At 39.5% G+C, this 21,134-nt stretch overlaps 2 protein-coding genes across 2 annotated transcripts; both read right to left on the bottom strand.

The window, feature by feature from the left end:
* Positions 1-1,865: 1,865 nt before the first annotated feature.
* On the bottom strand, positions 1,866-6,993 carry LOC148578878 (uncharacterized). The gene is made up of 5 exons (XM_088503246.1): positions 5,332-6,993; positions 4,109-5,224; positions 3,336-3,848; positions 2,658-3,119; positions 1,866-2,420 (listed from the first exon to the last, which is right to left on the bottom strand). The coding sequence occupies exons 1-5, from the start codon at positions 6,991-6,993 to the stop codon at positions 1,866-1,868; spliced, it is 4,308 nt and encodes a 1,435-aa protein (XP_088359372.1).
* A 1,266-nt stretch (positions 6,994-8,259) lies between these two features.
* LOC107641377 (heat shock 70 kDa protein) lies at positions 8,260-10,686 on the bottom strand. Its single transcript, XM_016344875.3, has one exon. It carries the CDS (start codon positions 10,387-10,389, stop codon positions 8,428-8,430), a length of 1,962 nt encoding a protein of 653 aa, XP_016200361.1. The 5' UTR covers positions 10,390-10,686; the 3' UTR covers positions 8,260-8,427.
* Positions 10,687-21,134: the final 10,448 nt, after the last annotated feature.

Below are 21,134 nucleotides of genomic sequence, written 5' to 3'. Positions count from 1 at the left end.
TTTATTTTTTTCTTTGTTCCAAGCTAAAGGGGTTTGGAAAGGGGGTGGGTAAATTTGAACAGTACTCCTGGGTTTGGTATTTTTAAACTGTACAAATCATCTTTCAAGGATTTCAAGGAGATGTATGTTAAAGTGAGGGGTGTGGAAACAGAATTTCCATTTTATATGGATGAGTTGTTAGCGGAGAGGTTCCCTTTATGGTGGTGCTCGGAACCGCAAAATATCCTCGGCGCCGAGGTTATTACTCCGAGGAATATCTGTATTATTGAGTTTTTAGTTGAACAAATTGATCGGAAAGAGTTGATTTCGATGTTTGAGTTGTTGAAGTGGGATGAGGATAGGAATTCTGTGGTAGAGTATATGGGTGAGTTTTGTTTTTGGTTTCTGTTGTTTTTATTGGTTAGTTATTTGCTGACATTCCGTTTTGTTTTCATGGAACTTGTAGGAGGTAAGTACCCTGGCGTTTCGGCTGCGTCGCTGAGGTCCCGGTTTAAGAGCAAGAACTTGGAAAAGGAAGTTTCTTCTACCAATCGTGAGAAGGTGGTAGTGGCTGGGGAAGTTAGTCAGCCTCCTCATGGTCGTCGGAAAGTGATCGTGAAAAAGAGGAAATCGGACGTGGTGGACTTATCTGACGAGTCTAGTGGGAAGGAACATGGTGTTCCCCTGGAGGAAATTGAGGCTTTTGTTGTAAATCAGAAAAGGCTTCATGAGATGTATGAGCAGAGTGGAGGTTTGTCTGTCTGGGGGAAGGAGTATCCTTACATGGCTGTGGCCGACGAATATTGTCAGTCCTCTGCCGATGTTTCTTTGGCAAATGAGGTTGGTGAGATGGCTGTTGGGCAGTACATGCAGGTAAGATGTTTCTTATATTGGTAGTTTGGTTTTTGCTTATTTCATATACCTTATGTAGTAGTTTTGATGTTTTTATAGGTGGTTGGTCTGAGGCTTGCTAGTTTAGGGCGAAGTCAAGAGCTGAGGCATAAGAAGATTGCAGGTGAGAAAGCAGAATGTGTTGTGTATAAAGAAGAGTTAATTAAGAGTAAGGGTATTGCTGCTGGGTTACAAAGTCGGCTGACTGAGACTGAGAAGCAATTGAAGGAAACAAAAGATAATTATGCCAAGGATGTGGAAGATTTGAAGAAAAAGGAAGCTGATCTGGCGAGTATGGAAACTCGGTTGATTGAGGTTACAGCTCAGCTAAAGGAGATGGAGAAAGGAAAGGTGATGAGATTTTGGATTCTTTTGTTGAAGGTTTCGAGAGGGCATGCTTACAAGTGAAGTTTTTTGTTCCTGATGCTGACCTGTCTGGAATGGATCCTGCGAAGATTGTTCGTGACGGGAAGCTAGTCGAAGATGATGGGGAGGCCGAGGATGAGGCCGAGAATGTTTAGTGGCTTTGCTGTTTGTTTTGTAAAAAACTCTAGTTAATAGTTCTTTTTGTTATTGGATATGTTATTAGACTTTGTTAAGGTTGTAAGCCTGTGATAATTGCTACTTTGTTGGGATATTGATCTTTTGTTTATTTGGTTGAATTGGTATTTAGAGAAGCATTTTGCTTATTTAATTGGAATTTTGTTCAGGATGTTATTCCTGTGTGTATGTTAGTATTGCCGAGTTATTTTGGATTTGATGATTGTTCGTCGTTGTAGACGAGTTTGTAGTTATGCTTTGATTTTGGAAAGCAAGAAAGTGATAGATGCGCATATGTCATGCATATTTGAATATGAAATGGATATGTTTTGATTTGGGAACCTTTGAATACAAAGGTGCAGGTAGGCTAGCCTCGTTAAAACCTCTCCAAGCAAAACCCTCTAGGGATAAAATCTTGGCAGTAGGAAAAAGAGTACAAGCCTGTCCCTGACTTTTTAACTATAGAATTTCTTTAGGGAGGATACATTCCAAGTGTTGGGTAGGGGTGTACCATTTACAGTTTCTAGCTTATATACTCCGTTGCCGAGGACCTGTGTGACTCGATATGGGCCCTCCCAGTTTGCGGCTAGCTTGTCATGTGATGGTGGCCGTTGGGCGACTTCTGTCTTTTGAATGACCAAGTATCCTTTGTCGAATATTCGGCTTTTGACCAATTTATTGTGGCGCCGAGATAATTTTTGCTGGACTGCGCGTTGTCTTAACGTGGCAACATCTTGGACCTCTTCGATGGTGTCTAACTCGGTTCGCCGAGCTTTATCGTGTTCGCCGAGTTGTGTTCTAATTGAGTTGTGGGAGATTTCTAGTGGTATCATTGCTTCAGATCCATATACAAGTCTGAATGGTGTCTCCTTTGTTGATGACTGGGATGTTGTATTGTATCCCCATAGGACTTCAGGTATTAGGTCGGCCCATAGCCCTTTTGCGTCGTCCAACTTCTTTTTAAGTGCGTACAATATCACTTTATTTGCTGCTTCTGCTAGTCCGTTCGTCTGAGGATGTTCAACAGAGGCAAAATGTTGTTTGATTTTGAGGTTCTGCAAGAAAGATTAAAATTTCTGATCGGCAAACTGGCGACCATTGTCAGTTATGACATGATGAGGAATGCCGAAGCGGCAAATGATGTTTTTCCAAACAAAAGAGATTATTTGATGTGATGTGATTTTTGCCAAAGGTTGGGCCTCGACCCATTTTGAAAAGTAGTCAATTCTGACTATAAGAAATTTTACCTGGCCCGGCGCCGTAGGGAACGGGCCGAGAATGTCTAATCCCCATTGGTTGAAAGGCCATGTGACATCGCTATGGTGCATATCTTCGGCTGGAATGTGGATGGTTGGGGCGTGCTTCTGGCAATTTATACAAGTTTGGACTTTGTTCTGACATTCTTGTTTTAGTGATGGCCAAAAGAAGCCGGCGCGGAGGATTTTCGATGTTAAGCTCCGAGCTCCTGTGTGTGTTCCGCAGATCCCCTCATGTGCTTCGGATAGTGCTATCTCGACCTCGAGTCTGCTGAGGCACTTGAGCAATGGGCAAGTGTATCCTCGTCTGTATAAGGCTCCGTTCAGTAATATGAAAAATGTGGCTTGTCTTCGGAACCTTTTGACATTCTCTATGGTTTCTGGGATGCGGAACGTTTGTAGATAATTTATGAAATCTGTTCGCCAATCTGTTTCCTGTGTAACACTTAGCACCTTTGTCAGATCAACACTTGGAGATGTTATAGTAAATTGATGTAATGTGGAGATCTCGGATTGGGTGCTGCCGAGCTTGGATAAAATATCGGCTCTTTGGTTTTGTTCTCTTGGTATGTGTTGTATTTCAAATTCTTTAAATTGTGAAATTAAATCTTTTACTAACAGCAAATATTTAGATAGAAGAGGGTCTCTTACTTGAAATAAGTCGTTTACCTGTTGAACAACTAACAGGGAGTCACAGTATACCTTAATCGTGGGTATATGGAGATCCAAACAAAGTCGGAGTCCTGCGACCAGGGCTTCATACTCTGATTGATTATTGCTGGCCTTAAAAGATAAATGTAAGGAATGCTCAAGGATGGAACCATCATCGACTTCCAGTCGGATTCCGGCACCACATCCTTCTTTGTTGGATGAGCCATCTATGTACAAGGTCCATTGTTTTGTGTGGTCGTCTTCGGTTGGTATTGTAAGTTCGGCGATAAAGTCGGCGAGGAATTGTGATTTGATTGGCCCTCTGGACTGATATCTGATGTCGAACTCGGATAATTCGATTGACCACTTTATAAGCCTTCCTGCAATGTCGGGCTTATGTAGCACTTGTCGTAGTGGGTGATCTGTCTTGATATTGATGACATGACTTTGGAAATAAGGTCGGAGTCTGCGTGCGGAGAAGACTAATGCCAGGGCCAGCTTCTCTATCCTCGGATAATTAAGCTCGGCGTGCTGGAGTGTTTTGCTGACGAAGTATACTGGATGCTAAATTTTGTTTCTTTCTGTTACAAGAGCAGAGCTTATCGCCCAATCAGTAACTGACAAGTATAGGAATAAATCTTCCCCCTGGAGGGGTTTTTGTAGAATCGGCGGTTGTGAGAGAGTTGTTTTTAGTGTGTTAAAAGCTTGTTCACAATCGTCGGTCCATTGAAATTTGTTTTTCTTTTTGATTGTTTGGAAAAATGGATTAGATTTGAAGCTAAACAAGGTACAAATATGGATAGTGCGACAAGCCTTCCTGTGAGGCGTTGAACTTCTTTTATAGTCTTTGGGCTTGTCATCTCCAAAACTGCTCGGCATTTGTCGGGGTTTGCCTCAATGCCCCTGTGTGTCAATAAAAACCCTAAGAATTTACCACCTTGTACTCCAAAGGCGCATTTTTCTGGGTTTAGGCGCATGTTGTAGTGGCGTATCTGGCCGAATATCTCTGTTAAATCATCAATGTGGTTGCTGCCGACCTTTGTTTTGGCGACCATATCATCTACATAGACTTCGATGTTTCTGCCGATTTGTTTGGTGAAAACTTTATCCATAAGACGCTGGTAAGTTGCTCCTGCATTCTTTAGTCCAAAAGGCATAACCTTATAACAGTAGTTGCCAAAGTCAGTAATAAAAGCTGTTTTACATTGATCAGAGGGGTGCATAAGTATTTGGTTGTACCCTGAATAGGCATCCATGAAACTTAAAGTAGCGTAGCCAGAAGCGTTATCTACCAAAGAGTTTATGGATGGTAGAGGATAAGAATCCTTTGGGCATGCTTTGTTTAAGTCAGTAAAATCGACGCATATGCGCCACTTACCGTTTTGTTTCCTTACCATAACCACGTTTGCCAGCCAGGTGGTAAATCTGATTTCTTTGATGAACTCTGCGCTGATAAGTTTTTGTGTTTCTTCTAATGATGCTCTTCTTTTCTCTTCGCCGGGTTTTCTTTTCTTTTGTTGCACTGGTCTCACAGATGGGTTTATAGCTAATTTATGACTGATGATTTGTGGGTCTATGCCGGGCATATCGGAAGGTTTCCAGGCAAATAAGTCGGCTTGCTCTTGCAGGAAGGCGGTGAGGGCCTGGAGCTCCTCTTGTCCTATTGATTTACCTACAAAAGTGAATTTGTTAGGGTCATTGTTAAAATATATCTTTTGTAAGTCATCAGACGGAGTAGGTCGTTCTCGGAAGTCTGTTCTTGGATCTAGGTCGGCTAATGCCGAGCTTTTTTTTGTAAGATCGACGTTGTTAACTTGTTGCTTCGAATGAATTTGGAATTTCATGCCGACGTTGTAACAATGCCGAGCTTCTTTATGATCTCCGTGGATTGTGACAACGTGGTCGTCCTGCAAGGAAAACTTAACACACAGGTTACTGTAGATACAATGGCGCCGAACTTGTTTAAGAAAGGGCGGCCAAGGATAAGATTATATGGACTGAAGCAATCTACTACTAGATATTGAATATCACAAGTTTTTGAAAGAGAATGCTCACCCAGTGTTGTTTGTAACCACACTAATTCCATTATTGGAACTCGTTCGCCCAAGAATCCGACCAGATCTCCCCCTGTTGACTGGAGAATGTTGTTACTGAGCTTCATTTTTTGAAACGTCGAATAGAATAAGACGTCTGCGCTGCTTCTAGGATCTAGGAGTACTTTCTTGACCAGTAGGTCTCCCAACTGAAGAGTGATAACCAAGGGATCATCCAGGTTCTGTATGTTAGACTTAAAGTCAGCTTGTGTAAATGTGACTTGTGAGAGTTGTGTTGAATTCTCAACCTCGCCTTGCGGTCCTTCTAACGAACATATTGCTCGGAATGATCTTTTTCTTGCCGAGCTTGAGGATCCTCTACCGGCGTACCCTCCTGAAATATAATTGATTATTCCCCTTGATTTTTCGTAATTGTTTGGCGTTACCTTTTCTTTTCCTCGGTGTTGCTGTTCGGTTATGTCACTGTTTGTAGAGATCGTCGTGCGCTTTTGGATGTGACCTCCAATATACTTGTCAAGGTGACCTTGCCGAGCCAATCTCTCTAGGAGGTCTTTGGCGACCACACAATCGTCAGTGGTGTGACCGTGCTTTTGGTGGAATGCGCAATACTTGAATTTGTCTGCGTGTTTAGTATCTTGGTAGGTGCCAGCCTTTCTCGGGAGCTTGATCAATTTTGAATTTAGGATTTCCTTTATTATGTCCTCTCTCCTGGTGTTGAACTGCATATAAGAATCAAACCTAGGGGTTAGTTTAAAATTTTGCTTACTGCTCGGCGCCTTATGTTCGTCTCTGTAGATTGTTTTGTCCGACTTCTGAGCTTGTCTGAGTTCCTCGATATCGATTTGACCTTTAGCTTTTTCGCGGAACTCGGCAAGGGTCTTCGGTTTTGCTACCGCAATGGTTTCTTGGAACTTTCCTGGTCGGAGTCCACTTTTGATCGCGTGGAGATGGACCTCGGGGTGAAGGTCTGGTATGCTTATGGCAATCTTCGTAAAACGAGTCATGTACTCCTTCAAGCTCTCATTTTGTCCTTGCTTGATTGTATTAAGATAATCTGAGTCGTGCAAATAAATTGCAGATCCTGCGAAATGTTCCTCGAATAGCTTGGCCAATTGCTGAAAGCGCGAAACAGAACCTGCAGGCAAAGCACACAAGCAATCAAGTGCAGGACCGTCTAAATAATTTGAAAAATAATGGCATAAAACAATATCTGATGCACCGTTGACGATCATTATTGATCGGAACTTTTTGAGGAATTTCTTCGGGTCTCCGAGCCCATCATAAGGTGTGAGAGTTAGTGGCAGGGCGAATCTCTTTGGCAACTCGAAGTTCATCACTTCTTCTGTGAAGGGTCCTACAAGTTTGTCGGACTCTTCCTTTTCATCTTTGGGTTGAATTTCGTCAGCTCGGACAGTCTCCGAGACGTGAGAGGGCTGGAAATGATGCTCATTATCCTCTGGCTGTTGGTGATGAGTATCGTTATGTTCTATCCGAACATGGTTCAGTTCAGCAATTTGAGCAGCCATTATCTGATTTTCATCGGCCATTCGTTGGTTGGCTTGTTGTAGCTCGGTTACCATCCGCATAAGCTCGGACAAGGAAGGAGGTGGCACGTCAGCCATGGGTGTAAGTGAGGATGATGGGACCAAAAAAGAAAGAATCGATTTCTTCGAGCCCCACGGTGGGCGCCAATTGATCTTGCCTGTGAAATAGGTCGGCCTCCACAGTCTGCGACGGCCAAGCTATAACCTTGGAGACTGAGCGTCCAACAACTCGATTCCGAGCTTTTCCTTTTGCCACAGCGTGATGTAAACAATGAAGAAGAGGGGAGTGTACCTGCAAAGGCACTCCAAAACTTAAGTCAGTATGTTGTCTTATTTTCAACTTAACCTAAAAGAAATACTTTACCTTCTTTTATATTATGAATTCTTCGTCGGTTACGTTCTCGGCAATAATCATCGGTTACCGAATTGATTTGTAACCGACTTTATTATGCCTGTTCGGATATCGGTTATGATAGAAGCATTAATCTGACCGAATTATGGCTCATAAAAAACCGAGCTTATAGCGGACGACGGTTATAGTTTTTTAGTGACAATGGCTATAATGCCGAGCTATAGCTTGTGTTTAGATGGTGGTCATATCACTAACCTTTTGTATACCAATAGAGTGAACTAAGACTAACAACGTAAGTGTGGAAACTTGGCCAGAGTTGCGGCGTGGCGAAACGAAGATTCTGGTGCGGCGAGATAGAGGAAAAGGCGAGCACTTTGCAGGCTTCAAAAGCGAAGATTCTGGTGCGGCGAGATAGAGGAAAAGGCGAGCATTTTGCAGGCTTCAAAAGCGAATGAGCAGCCACAGCATAGAGAAGCTTCGTGATTGACAACGATAAATGGCAATAGAAAGGAAAACCACGCTGAAAATGATGAAATTATGATTTAGTTAAGGTAAAAGATGAAAATTAAAATAGGAATGGATAATAAATTGAAATACCTTTTTTTATGCTTATTGACTATTGAGTATGAGAGTACAGTCCGTTGTTCACATTTTGAGAGTATTGTTCACATTATTCACATTATTCATATCTCCGTTTGCAGAACTTCTAATTATATTATTTTGGTTTTCCTTTATCGGGGACTTTTCAGTTTTTTAAGTTAACAGAATAACAGTTTATCGTTCTGATAATCTTTTCGTTCTCCAGTTTGCAAGTAACATTAATTATAATTTCATTTACAAATCGTATCGCGAGCCTTAATCCTCGTTTCATGCTTACATGTTAAATCATCAGAGTTCTGCAAAAATCTTCGCCGGAAGTATTTCGAGTTTTTAACGAATTTAATTTTTGTAGCAGAGATCTTGTTTATCTAGCTCCATATCAGAAAAGAAAAGAAAAAAAAAATATTTTTCATTATTTATCAAACACATCACTGTTACACTACTAGATGCGAAACTTTAACCGAAAAAAAGGGGAGAAAAACAACTGAATAACGAGCTTTCAACATAACCGCTATGAGTTCTTAATCATATAACAAAGATAAAGTCAAGATGCTTCTTGTTTAGTCAACTTCTTCAATCTTGGGTCCAGCACCAGAATCAGATGAACCACCAGCAGGCATGTCATGAGCACCACCCATTGGAGCATCTTCACCACCACCACCACCACCACCCTGATACAACTTAGCAATGATGGGGTTACATATTCCTTCCAACTCCTTCTGCTTGTCCTCAAACTCATCCACCTCCGCCATCTGGTTCCCTTCCAACCACTCAATAGCATCCTCCACCGCCTTCTCAATCTTCCCCTTATCCTCAGCACTCAACTTCCCAGCAATCTTCTCGTCCCTTATCGTGTTCCTCATGTTGTAAGCGTAGTTCTCCAGAGAGTTCTTCGCCTCCACCTTCTTCTTCACTTCCTCATCCTCTGCCCTATACCTCTCTGCATCCTTAACCATCTTCTCTATCTCATCCTTGCTCAACCTTCCTTTATCGTTCGTGATCGTTATCTTGTTCTTCACCCCTGCCGTCTTATCCTCAGCTGAAACATTCAAGATCCCATTCGCATCGATATCAAAACACACATTGATCTGCGGAACTCCTCTCGGAGCCGGAGGGATTCCGGTCAGCTCGAATTTCCCGAGAAGATTGTTATCCTTCGTTCTCGCTCGTTCTCCTTCGTACACTTGGATTAGAACACCAGGCTGATTATCAGAGTAGGTTGAGAAAATCTGCTCCTTCTTCGTTGGAATAGTCGTGTTCCTCGGAATCAAAACCGTCATGACTCCGCCGGCGGTTTCAAGTCCAAGACTGAGCGGCGTGACATCGAGAAGCAGCAAGTCCTGAACCTTCTCGTCACCTTCACCGCTCAGAATTGCGGCTTGAACCGCAGCACCATAAGCAACAGCTTCATCAGGGTTGATACTCTTGCAAAGCTCTTTACCATTGAAGAAATCTTGAAGAAGCTGTTGAACTTTCGGAATCCTTGTAGATCCTCCAACAAGAACAACTTCATGAACCTGACTCTTATCGATCTTCGCATCACGAAGACACTTCTCCACCGGCTCCATGCACTTCCTGAACAGATCCATGTTCAATTCCTCAAACCTCGCTCTCGTGATCGTTGCATAGAAATCAATCCCTTCGTACAGAGAATCGATTTCAATCGTCGTTTGCGCAGTTGAAGAGAGCGTTCTCTTGGCTCTCTCACACGCAGTTCTCAACCTCCTCAAAGCCCTAGGGTTGCCGCTAATATCCTTCTTGTTCTTTCTTTTGAACTCCGCAACAAAATGATTCACCATTCTGTTATCAAAATCTTCGCCACCAAGATGAGTATCACCGGCAGTGGCTTTCACTTCGAAGATCCCTTCTTCAATTGTTAAGAGCGAAACATCGAAGGTTCCGCCACCGAGATCGAAGATGAGAACGTTCTGCTCGCCTTTTCTAGAAGCTTTCTTGTCCAAACCGTAAGCGATAGCAGCAGCGGTTGGCTCGTTGATGATCCGCAAAACATTCAATCCCGAAATTGCCCCTGCATCCTTCGTGGCCTGCCTCTGAGAGTCGTTGAAATAAGCAGGGACGGTTATAACCGCGTTCTTGATCGGATGGCCAAGAAACGCTTCCGCAACTTCCCTCATCTTGATCAGAACCATGGAAGATATCTCCTCCGCCGCGAAAGTTTTCTCTTCTCCTTTGTACGTCACAACGATCATTGGCTTGTCACCTGCGCCAGCAATGACCTTAAACGGCCACAGCTTCATGTCGTTTTGTACGGACGCATCGGAGAATCTGCGACCGATTAAGCGCTTTGCGTCGAAGACGGTGTTCTTAGGGTTCATGGCGACTTGATTCTTGGCAGCGTCGCCGATGAGACGCTCGGTGTCTGTGAAGGCAACGTATGAAGGGGTGGTTCTGTTGCCTTGGTCGTTGGGGATGATCTCAACGCGGTCGTTTTGCCACACCCCCACGCAGCTGTAGGTTGTGCCTAGGTCTATGCCTATGGCTTTTCCTTCCTTTGTAGCCATGTTCAACTATCAGTATATAGTATAAACCTCAACTTCAAATTTAAGGGAAAAAAAAAATAGAGCTGTCAGAAACAATGAAGCAAGTTTTTGGTTGCAGACTGGTTTCTATTTTTATTAACTGTAATGAGGGAGAAGGGGAAGGTGGTTTTTATAGTAGGAGTTTGAGGAAGAAATTCGAGAAAGTACGAGGTTATGAAATGGAAATATCAGAGGTGGGTAGAGGGTTCTCGAGCGTTTGATGGGGTTCCAGAATATTGCAGTCGGTGGAGAGGTGGGTAAGTTTTCTTTGATGGGGTTCTCGTTGACGTGGAAATTAATGTGAGTATTATTAAGTAACTAACAAATATTATTATTTTTTATTAATATTTAGTTAATAATAATTTATATTTCTATTTATTAAAATTTTTATATATATATATATATATATATTAATAAAATTTATTTATTAAAAATAATTTAATATTTATATTAATTAAATAATGATTTTTTTTTTAATCAAAGATAAGAGATTCGAACTCGCAACCTCATAATTGAGTATAGGGAGACTATGTCATTTGAGCTATAATTCATTGAGTTTTCTATAACTTAAAAATGAGTTATAACTTAAATAATATAGTCTCTCCATACTCATTTAAGAGGTTGCGGGTTCGAGTCTCTTATCTTTAGTAAAAAAATTAAATAATGATAAAAATACTAAAAATTAATGGCGTTGAATTTACGGGTACGTGCCAATATTGTTGTTTACAAATGGCAAAGGACCTAGTGTTAATTTGGTAATTTACGGGGACAGATAAATATAGACCAAAAGTCCGAAAAAGACTAATAAGTGCATATGAATATGATGATGATGTGGGAAGTGTGGTGTATGAAGGCGAAGTGAAGAGTAGTGTTGTGAAGGAAGGTGATTTGAATGAACCACGTGGGGATGATAAAGTGTTGCGATAGGGTGTACGTGGATGTACCTGATGGTTTTCTGAAACACTTGTTCAAAGAGAGGACTATGGATGAAGAAGATGGCGAAACAAGGAATCAATAGCAACTTTGGCCTACATTGGGGAAATAAAAAATGTTAAGTGATTAGAAATTATATATAAAAAAATGCTATGTCTATATTAAAAACCAGTCACTAATTATATTATAAAGAGATATGCTACGTTGATAAACAATGAATCAATAGCAAGTTTGGCATACCGCATACACATAATTTCTGTATTTTTAACGTATATTTTACTTTAAATATATATTGTATATAAATTACTGATTTAGTGTGCCAACGAGCAATAGCTCAAATGGCATAGACTCTCCATATTCAATTAAGAGGTTGCGGGTTCGAGTCTCCTATCTTTCCAAATTTTTTAGTCACCAAAAAAAATTACTGATTTAGTGTTAATTTTAATATATATTTTATATAAATAATTAATTTTTCAATATATAATACATTTCTTATATTATTTTTGAATATCTTTTTTATATTATAGAAAAGATCAAAATAAAAACTATGTTTAAAAAAATCTTATTTATTTTAATGATTCTAATATTACTAATATATTTTTAAATCTACTTAATATACTAAAACTGGGTTTTCCCCCGACTAATAAAGGTGACGTGGCGATCCCTCGTGAGTCCGTTTTCCCTCCAAAATGCATGAAATTTTTCATCTATTCTAAATTATTTTATAAAAAAATATCTTTATTATAATTATACCAATTTAGGAACATATCTTCATTATTATTATATCAAGTCAATATTTAATGCACTATTAAACTACTTTTCAATTATCAATTAAAAATATTTTTAATCATTTTAATAATAATAATAATAATAATAATAATAATAATAATAATAATAATAATAATAATAATGGCACCGGTCGTGGTAATCATGATAATATATCTCTATCCCTTTTCTATTTCAATATGTGTATATTAGGTATAATATTTTTATTTATTGTCCGAGATTTCTCTAATTATGATTGAAGATAATGATTCTAATTATGATATGATAAAATTATATAATTTTAACAAAATTAATATATGATGCAAAATTACTGTATATAATAAAAAAGGGTAAAGTATATTTTTTGTCCCTGAAGTTTACTAAAAGTTTCAAAAATACCCCTAAGTTTTAATTTGTTTCAATTTTATCCTTAATGTTTCCGATTTGCATCAATTTTATCCTTATCTTCAAAATTTTTGGTCAAACTACGGTCAACATTAATTTTTTCCAATAACACCCTCCAAACCCTATTCTCTTTCATCATCATCCCCAAACTCACTCAGCAACATTCCCATCCCTCACTCCCTCTCCGATTGTCTCTTCTACCGTGTAGTCTACCTCCAGAAGAACTCCCTCTCCAGCCACCTCCCTCCGCCGCTCCTCAACCTCACCAACCTAACCTCGCCAACCTCCAACTACTCAACCTTGCTCACAACCTCCTTTCCGGCACGCTCTACCCCCTCCCTCCTTTCCCCTTCTTTCTTCTTCTTTCTTTTTCCTCCATCCTCCTCCGCCACTGTTTCCCCCCCCCTCCCCCCCGCGCCACCACACGACGCCGCCACCGTCCAACCGCACCCCCCTTCAACCAGCAACACCACCCCTTTCCCCCCTCCCTTCCCATACCCCCATCACTCCTTCCTTCCCCCTGCCGAACAGCCGCACCGCTGTGCCCACCACCGCCAGCTGCCATGCTTACCACCTCCCAACATGATTTCAATGAAGATGATAAAGGTAGAATCTTTTTGTTGAAATCTTTGAGACCATGCTTGAAGATACGGTACCCACAAAGAAGAGAAAGTAATTGAGAATCAGAAGAGACATGTACCTCTTATTTGTTATGGAGTTTTGATCTGTTGTTGCATGGAGCTGTTGTTGTGTTTTGTTATTGTTGATGTTGCTGTTGCCCTTTTTTATTTTGCTTCTTCTTCTTAAATGTTGATGGATTTGATTTCAAGTGCTTCATAGCACTTGTTGGTTGGAGCCATGGTCAGGGATTGGTGGTGGAATGCTGGGTCTTGTAATGGAGTCTTCTCCATGAAAGAGAGAAGGAGGTTATGATATACATCACTTGCGGTGGCCGGAGTTGGGACACAAACGGCGGCGGAAATGTTAGGGAGGAGTTGTTCTTGATGATGATGAAAGAGAATAGGGTTTGGGGGGTGTTATTGAAAAAAATTAATGTTGACTATAGTTTGACCAAAAATTTTGAAGATAAGGATAAAATTGATGCAAATCAAAAACATTAAGGATAAAATTGAAACAAATTAAAACTTAGGGGTATTTTTGAAACTTTTAGTAAACTTCAGGGACAAAAAATATACTTTACCCAATAAAAAATTACCTTAATAATAAATAATTTACATATTTATTTTTGTTTTACTAAACTCTATATATAGTGTTTTTCTGTGATACATGAATCTAAATTTGAGAGTCAACTCATAATTTTATATTTTTTTTTACTACTTCATAGAATAAAAATGTATTCTTCGTTTTTTATTGAAGTTGATCCTTTTAAGGTACAATTTATAATTTTTTATAATGTTTTTCATATACTCATCATTCTATTATATTATTCTTTTGATAATGTATTAATTGTGGTTGCTCTAAGTTATTTTTATCGTCTAATGTTCCAGTTCGATTGTCTTTTGCCACAATCGTTTACAATGCATCACATCCATGAAATACCTCATCGAGTTGTCTTCACTGATTCGGGTTCAAAACACTGGTTCTCTCTCCTTGCTTCAGAAGCATGAATAATTTTCTTTTGTATCTCCTTCTATGTTGCTAAGTTACTTACTTCCAAGTCAACTTCTCGAGCTGTGTGCTTTACCAACTTACCCTTTCATTGTTTTCAATTAATCCTTGAATTAGGAGTTTTGAATCTGACCCCTTTCGCTTGATCGAAAGCCTTAGGTGAGCAGAGAAAAAATTGTTCAATGATAAACCCAGATCTAAACCCTTGAACTGCAACTTTATCCCAAAAAAACAATTTTGGTTTTTGATTCACAGCAGTGATTATCAGAAATCACTTTCTCCATTTATCCCAAATTGAAATAGCAGAGAGTTAAAGAAGAAGAGAGGAAAGTAAATTGGATGCAAATAGAAATGAATCACCTTTAACTTCTGACTTAGCTTGAAATTGTTTGATTTGGGTGATTAGACCTTTGCCTTTTGGATTAAGTTTTCTCTTTCTTTCTTCTATGGTGAAAAGAGCAATTGGACGAAGCTCTCTCTCTTTTGTTCTGATGCTGACCGAAGCAAGTAGAGAGAGGTGAGACTTCAATATTAAATGAGAAGTTTGATGTAGTCAACTTGGACTTGTGTTGAATATGTTTTCATTCAGTCCAGTTGAGTTTTACAATATTTTGTTGGGCTTTGAGTGTTTGAAAGCCCACTGAGAGACTTGTTTATTTTTCTATGTGTTTGGGCTGCTGCAACTATTTTATTTCTTTGGCCTGCAACACTAATTAAATACAATTAAAGAACTAATTGAATTTTTAGCCTAATAAAATAATGTTTGTCATCATCAATTGAAATTAGTTAATTTCTTAACTCAACAATCTCCCCCTTGATGACAAACATAATTGTAACTTTGATCAAAAGGAATTGAATTTTGGATAAGATTAAGAAACTTCCCTTTGAGTAATGTTACTTACTTTTGTGTTGTTCCCCCTTTCCTTTTCAAGAGATGCTCCCTCTGTATGTATGCTCTTTTCTTCTTTCCTGTTTGCATATACTTTTAGGGGTGGCAAAGCGGACCAGCCCGCCCCAGCCCCCCCAAAAAAACCAAAATTTCTCTAATCTTCTGTCGTTTCTGCTTCCTCAATTTCCCACTTTCATCTAATTTCAAAATCGAATTCCATGTTTTCATTCGCTAATTGTGATATTAATTTTCGATTGGCTTCAAAATCCTTTATTATCACTTATCTTTAAAATTTGCATAATTAGGGTATCTAACGGTAATTTTTTTGAGAATTTTTCATTTCTTTTATTTCAGAAGAAGTGGGTTCGGAAGAGTTATTCCCAGATAAGTGTTGAAGAATCGAAACTGACAATATGGAAAGACAAAGATCCACAAGAGGTAGGATAAGAATGTCGTTTTCATCTGTTAACAATTGCACGAATGAACAGAAGCAACTTCAATAAACATATATCTCTAATGGAGAGTGGGTTAGGATTGTGAATAGAGGTGCATATCTCTATTAGAGTTTGTGAACAATGGAGACAATGTTCTTGTGTTTTCCTTGTTTTACTTGTTAGTTAGAGATTTCTAAAGATAATTGGCTTTTATCCATGTTCACAAGGTACGAGAAAAACACAGGAGGAGGAATAATAGGAAAGGCAAAAAGAATTAGAACTTGAGAATGAGTGATTTGTAAAGAGTAAACTATGGGTATAATGATAAATTTACTCTTCGTTAACAATTTTTTATGTTTGCCGTCAAGAGGGACCTAGTTAAAAAAAATTGGTTTAAAGACCCAATTGAAAAAAAAAAGTATAAAGACCTAATTGAAAATTTGACAAAATTTTAGGGACTAATAGAATAATTAAATCTTATTATATTAAAAGGTTAATATAATAAAGTCTTTGATTAAATGTAGAGATTTATCATTAATTCATTATGATAGTAATCATAATAGTAAGAGACAGATATTTTATATTATAATCTAAACTGTTCTTGATTATAGGATTATTAAAAGGGACATTAATAATTTGGATAGACCAATATATATATAATGATTTTTATTGAATGAAGATTAATAGATCTTATTTATTAAAAATTATATATAGATGGTGCATATAGAGATATGACTAGGGGTATTCGCTGTGCGGTTTGGTTCGGTTTTAAGGGAAAAAGTCATCCGATCCGAACGCTTAATTTATATGCGGTGCGATTTGGATTGGATGAAATCTTTTTGGAAATCCGATCCGATCCGATTACAAGCGGTTTAGATTTGCGGTTTTTTAAATAAAAAAATTAAATACATATAACAAGTCTCAACATCAAATTTTAAATAATCAACAATGACATAACAAATCTTAACAATATCTTAAAAAACTAACGATAACATAACAATAGAAATAAATATAATAATAAAATAATAATATTATAGCACATTGTGCAATTTGGATTGGATTGGATCGGTTATGAAAAGTAGATTCGAAATCCGATCCAATCCAGCGGTTTGCAAAAAATAGAATCCAATCAAATCCGAATTAGTGCGGTTTTAATCGATTTTCAGTTTGGATCGGATTGGATGAGCGGTTTAATTTGGATCGGTTTGGATTTGAACACCCCTAGATATGACTATTGAACTGACTCACTTTGAAAATTCGTAATGGTTATAGTTATCGCATATTTGTCAATAGAATATTTTCAAGATGAATATGAAAATAGAATTTCATTTGACTTGCAACTGTCATAGTAATTAAAAATGTATTTATTATACTTTGATTATGGACACCTAATGTCCTATGATGCTAGTCGAATGGATATTGGATATGATTTAAATACTTGTAGAATTAATGATTAATCAATAAGAAATCCGTTAACCATCGTAAAGAGTTTGATCTTTATGATTATACTTTGTAGGGGTGTTCATGGGTCGGGTGAAATCGGGTTTGTCCTGACCCAGACCCGATCCTAAATATACACCGGGTTTATTTTTTAGATCATAACCCGACCCTACACCCGATGAAACCTAAACATTTTCGGGCCACAACTATATCGGGTCCAAATCGGGTGAAAATCGGGTCTTTAAAATTTTAACAATAATTTATAAAGAAACTTATTTATGATGCACTTATTTATAAATAAGAAACTTGTTACTAAAATGTTAATATCCATATTTGAACTTGAATTTGTCCATTAATTATAATTTGATGCTTCTTTGATCTATTTTCTAATTCAACAAGTGTGATTAAAAATAAAACAATAAGCTTATAATTAATATAACATAATATTAAAATTAATTTAAAACATATATATCTTTTTTAGTTCTCTTAGGGTGCACATGGTTGGGTAAAAGTCAGGTTCACTTTGACCCGTCCCGCCCCGAAATAATGTCCGGGTCTATTTTTGAGACACTTACTCGACCATAGACCCGGTGAAATAACACTAAATTAGTTCATAAAATGTTCGAGACCGGGCCATGTGCACCCCTAATACTTTGTTCTTATTGGATTTTTAGTAAAAATATATTACTTCATACTATCGGATCTGATATAAAAAAAATACTATAAGATTATTAAAGAGTATTGATAGATGCCAATTTTAATTAGTAAAGTTAATATGACTAATTTACTACTCGTTTAATGCTAAACCTCACACTTACATACTAACGAGTATTATAATATTTGCTAAAAAATAATTTAATCAATAAATATATTAATTTAAATAGAATATTTTATATTTTTTGTTAGTACTAAAAATATAATAATAATATAATAATTAAAAATATTAAATAAAAATAAAAAATAATTAATTATTTTATTTTAAAATTATATCTAAATTTGGATGAAATTTTAATTGATTATTGTTCATACCCTAACCCAACGCTAGGGCTCAGGATCCAAGTAAGAAGGCCCAACCCAAAGGGTTGAGCCTCACCCAGCACCAAATCAGCCGCTACAAAGTCGGTTTGCACCACGACTTGCTCTAAGGAAGTCGGGAACGAGGATTAGCTGGCAGATAAGCACTCATTTGAATGAGTAACTGCCCCTAGAATCTCTCTAACCACTTCACGAGCCATATCTTAACTTCCCTAAGATAAAGGGACGGTTAACACCCTAGAAAAGTGGCACTACTCCAACGGTGGTTATTGACTTACCACTATAAATACACTGACACCCCTCAGGTATCTCTAAGTCCCAATACTCTCTAGACCTGCTAACCCCTTTGCTGACTTAGGCATCGGAGTGTCTTTGCAGGTACCACCCCCCATTCACTCATACTCACAAGTCGGACGGAGGCCCCCAAGGCGCAGACCCTGACAAAGGCTTCCTCCCTTAGACGATTGGGCCAACCAGCACCATCCAGCCCATTAATCTCCGGTTACCTACCGTAACATTGGCGCCGTTGTCGGGGACCCGAGAGATCAACCAGTGATGGCGGACGGATCCCCTGAGGAGGGTCATGTGGAAACAGATTCTGAACAAGAGAATCTGGACACCAGAAATAGTGACGCGGACCTAACCCTCCATCAGGAAACCAACGATCAACACAAAGAAGGAACCTCCGGAGTCAAAATCCCGAAGGTGAATTCCTCAGAAGGCCGTGAGTCAGAGAAGGACGGACAGTCCCATTCAACTGAGCTTATGGGGTTAGTCCATATCCACCAAAATCGTTTGGAACAACTAGAACAGGAACAGGAGCGACAAAAGGAGATAGAAAAGCGCCTAAGAGAGGAGATGGATAGACGAAAAGAGTTAGAGGAAAAATTCTTAAAGCTAGAATCCTCCCTCAAAGGTCGGAACTCCCGTGATAGTAAAGAAGAGTCCCCCCTAGGAGGAGAAGATCCTTTTAGTGAGGACATAATGAGGGCAAAAGTTTCGAGAAACTTTAGAAGCCCCGATATGGACCTCTACGACGGAACCACTGATCCAAAGCATCATCTGAGCAACTTTAAAAGTCGGATGTATCTGGCCGACGCTTCCGATGCTACGCGATGCAAAGCTTTTCCGACAACCTTGTCAAAAGCAGCGATGAAGTGGTTCGACAGCCTCCCCCCGAGGTCGGTCACCAGTTTTGAAGACCTCTCAAGGAAATTCTTGATGAGGTTCTCTATCCAGAAAGACAAAGTTAAACATGCACCAAGCCTCCTGGGAATAAAACAGGAGGTCGGAGAATCCTTACGAGCCTATATGGAAAGGTTCAACAAAGCATGTTTAGAGATTCAAGACCTGCCCACCGAGACAGTCATAATGGGGCTAGTCAATGGGCTCAGAGAAAGTCCCTTCTCACAGTCCATATCCAAAAGACATCCCATCTCTCTAAGTGATGTACAGGAAAGAGCGGAAAAGTACATCAACATGGAGGAAAATGCTAAGTTAAGAGACCTGAGTTGGCGACCTGGGCACCCTCCCTCAACAAAAGAAAGAGAGAGGGAAACCAAAAAGAAAGAAGAACTCGGTCTCGATAGACCAAGAAAATATCACTCTTATACTCCTCTAAAGGTCTCTATAGTGGACGTATACAGAGAGATTTGTAATACTGAAAGGCTACCACCCCCCAGACCCATTAAAAATAAAAAAGGGGGGAGCTGCAGCGACTACTGTGAGTATCATAAAATATATGGTCACTCCACAAACGACTGCTACGACCTTAAAAATGTGATAGAAAAGCTGGCTAGGGAAGGTCGGCTCGACAGATATCTCATAGAAAGGTCGGACAGTCATGGAAAGAGAAAGCGAGACGATATGGATAGAAGAGACCCACCACCGCAGACTCCGGAGAGGCATATCCATATGATCTCAAGAGGGTTCGCGGGAGGGGGACTCACCAAATCCTCTCGCAAAAGACATCTCAAGAGAGTCTACCAGGTCGGAGGAGAGTCATTCGACCTCCCTACCATTTCATTCACAAATGAAGATGGGCAAGGAATAATCCCTGGACACGATGATCCAGTGGTAATAACTATGATCCTAGCAAATGCTCATCTCCACAGAACCCTAGTAGACCAAGGAAGCTCAGCGGACATTCTTTTTAAGCCCGCTTTCGACAAACTAGGGTTGGATGAGAAAGAATTAAGAGCCTACCCTGACACCTTATATGGACTAGGCGACACGCCAATAAAGCCACTAGGGTTTTTGCCCCTCCACACCACCTTTGGAAAAGGGGAAAAATCAAAAACTTTAAGCATAGACTTCATAGTCATCGATGTAGGGTCAGCATATAATGCTTTAATTGGCAGGACTACCCTTAATCGACTCGGAGCGGTGGTATCCACCCCTCACCTTTGTATGAAATTCCCAACTTCAGCGGGGATAGCAACGGTAAGGGGAGATCAGAAATTAGCAAGGAAATGCTACAATGAAAGCCTAAACCTGAGAGGAAAAAGCCGAGAAGTTCACACAGTAGAGCTCGGAGGCGCAAGGGCTAGAGAGGAGCTGCGTCCACAACCGGGAGGAAAAACCGAGGAGATACAGGTCGGTGAAGAGGAGGGAAAAAATACTTACATAGGGGCCAACCTAGGGGAAACCCTAAAACAAGGATTGACTAAGCTCCTAAGAGATAACTCCGATCTCTTCGCCTGGAAGGCCTCCGACATGCCTGGGATAAACCCCGAGCTCATGTCCCATAAGCTCTCGGTTTACCCGGGGTCCCGACCTGTACAACAAAGAAGACGCAAGCTCGGCCCAGAACGAGCCCTGATAGTAGAAGAGCAAGTACAAGCGCTCCTAGAAGCCGGCTTCATTAGAGAAGTCAAGTACCCAACATGGCTAGCCAATGTAGTGCTAGTCAAAAAACAAAATGGCAAATGGAGAATGTGTGTCGACTACACCGACTTAAATAAGACATGTCCCAAGGACCCTTATCCACTACCAAGTATTGACACCCTAGTGGACTCCAGCTCGGGGTACCAATACTTGTCATTCATGGATGCCTACTCGGGGTATAACCAAATTCCGATGTATGAGCCAGATCAGGAAAAAACATCATTCATCACGCCCAGAGCTAATTTTTGCTACGTGGTCATGCCGTTCAAATTGAAAAATGCAGGGGCCACATACCAGAGGTTGATGAATAA

The sequence above is a fragment of the Arachis ipaensis genome, chromosome B1 (genome assembly GCF_059453495.1).
Source record: "Arachis ipaensis isolate K30076 ecotype BB chromosome B1, ASM5945349v1, whole genome shotgun sequence".
NCBI lineage: Eukaryota > Viridiplantae > Streptophyta > Magnoliopsida > Fabales > Fabaceae > Arachis > Arachis ipaensis.
The sequence above is the reverse complement of the archived record's forward strand: the minus strand, read 5'-3'. Positions and strand labels throughout refer to the sequence as shown.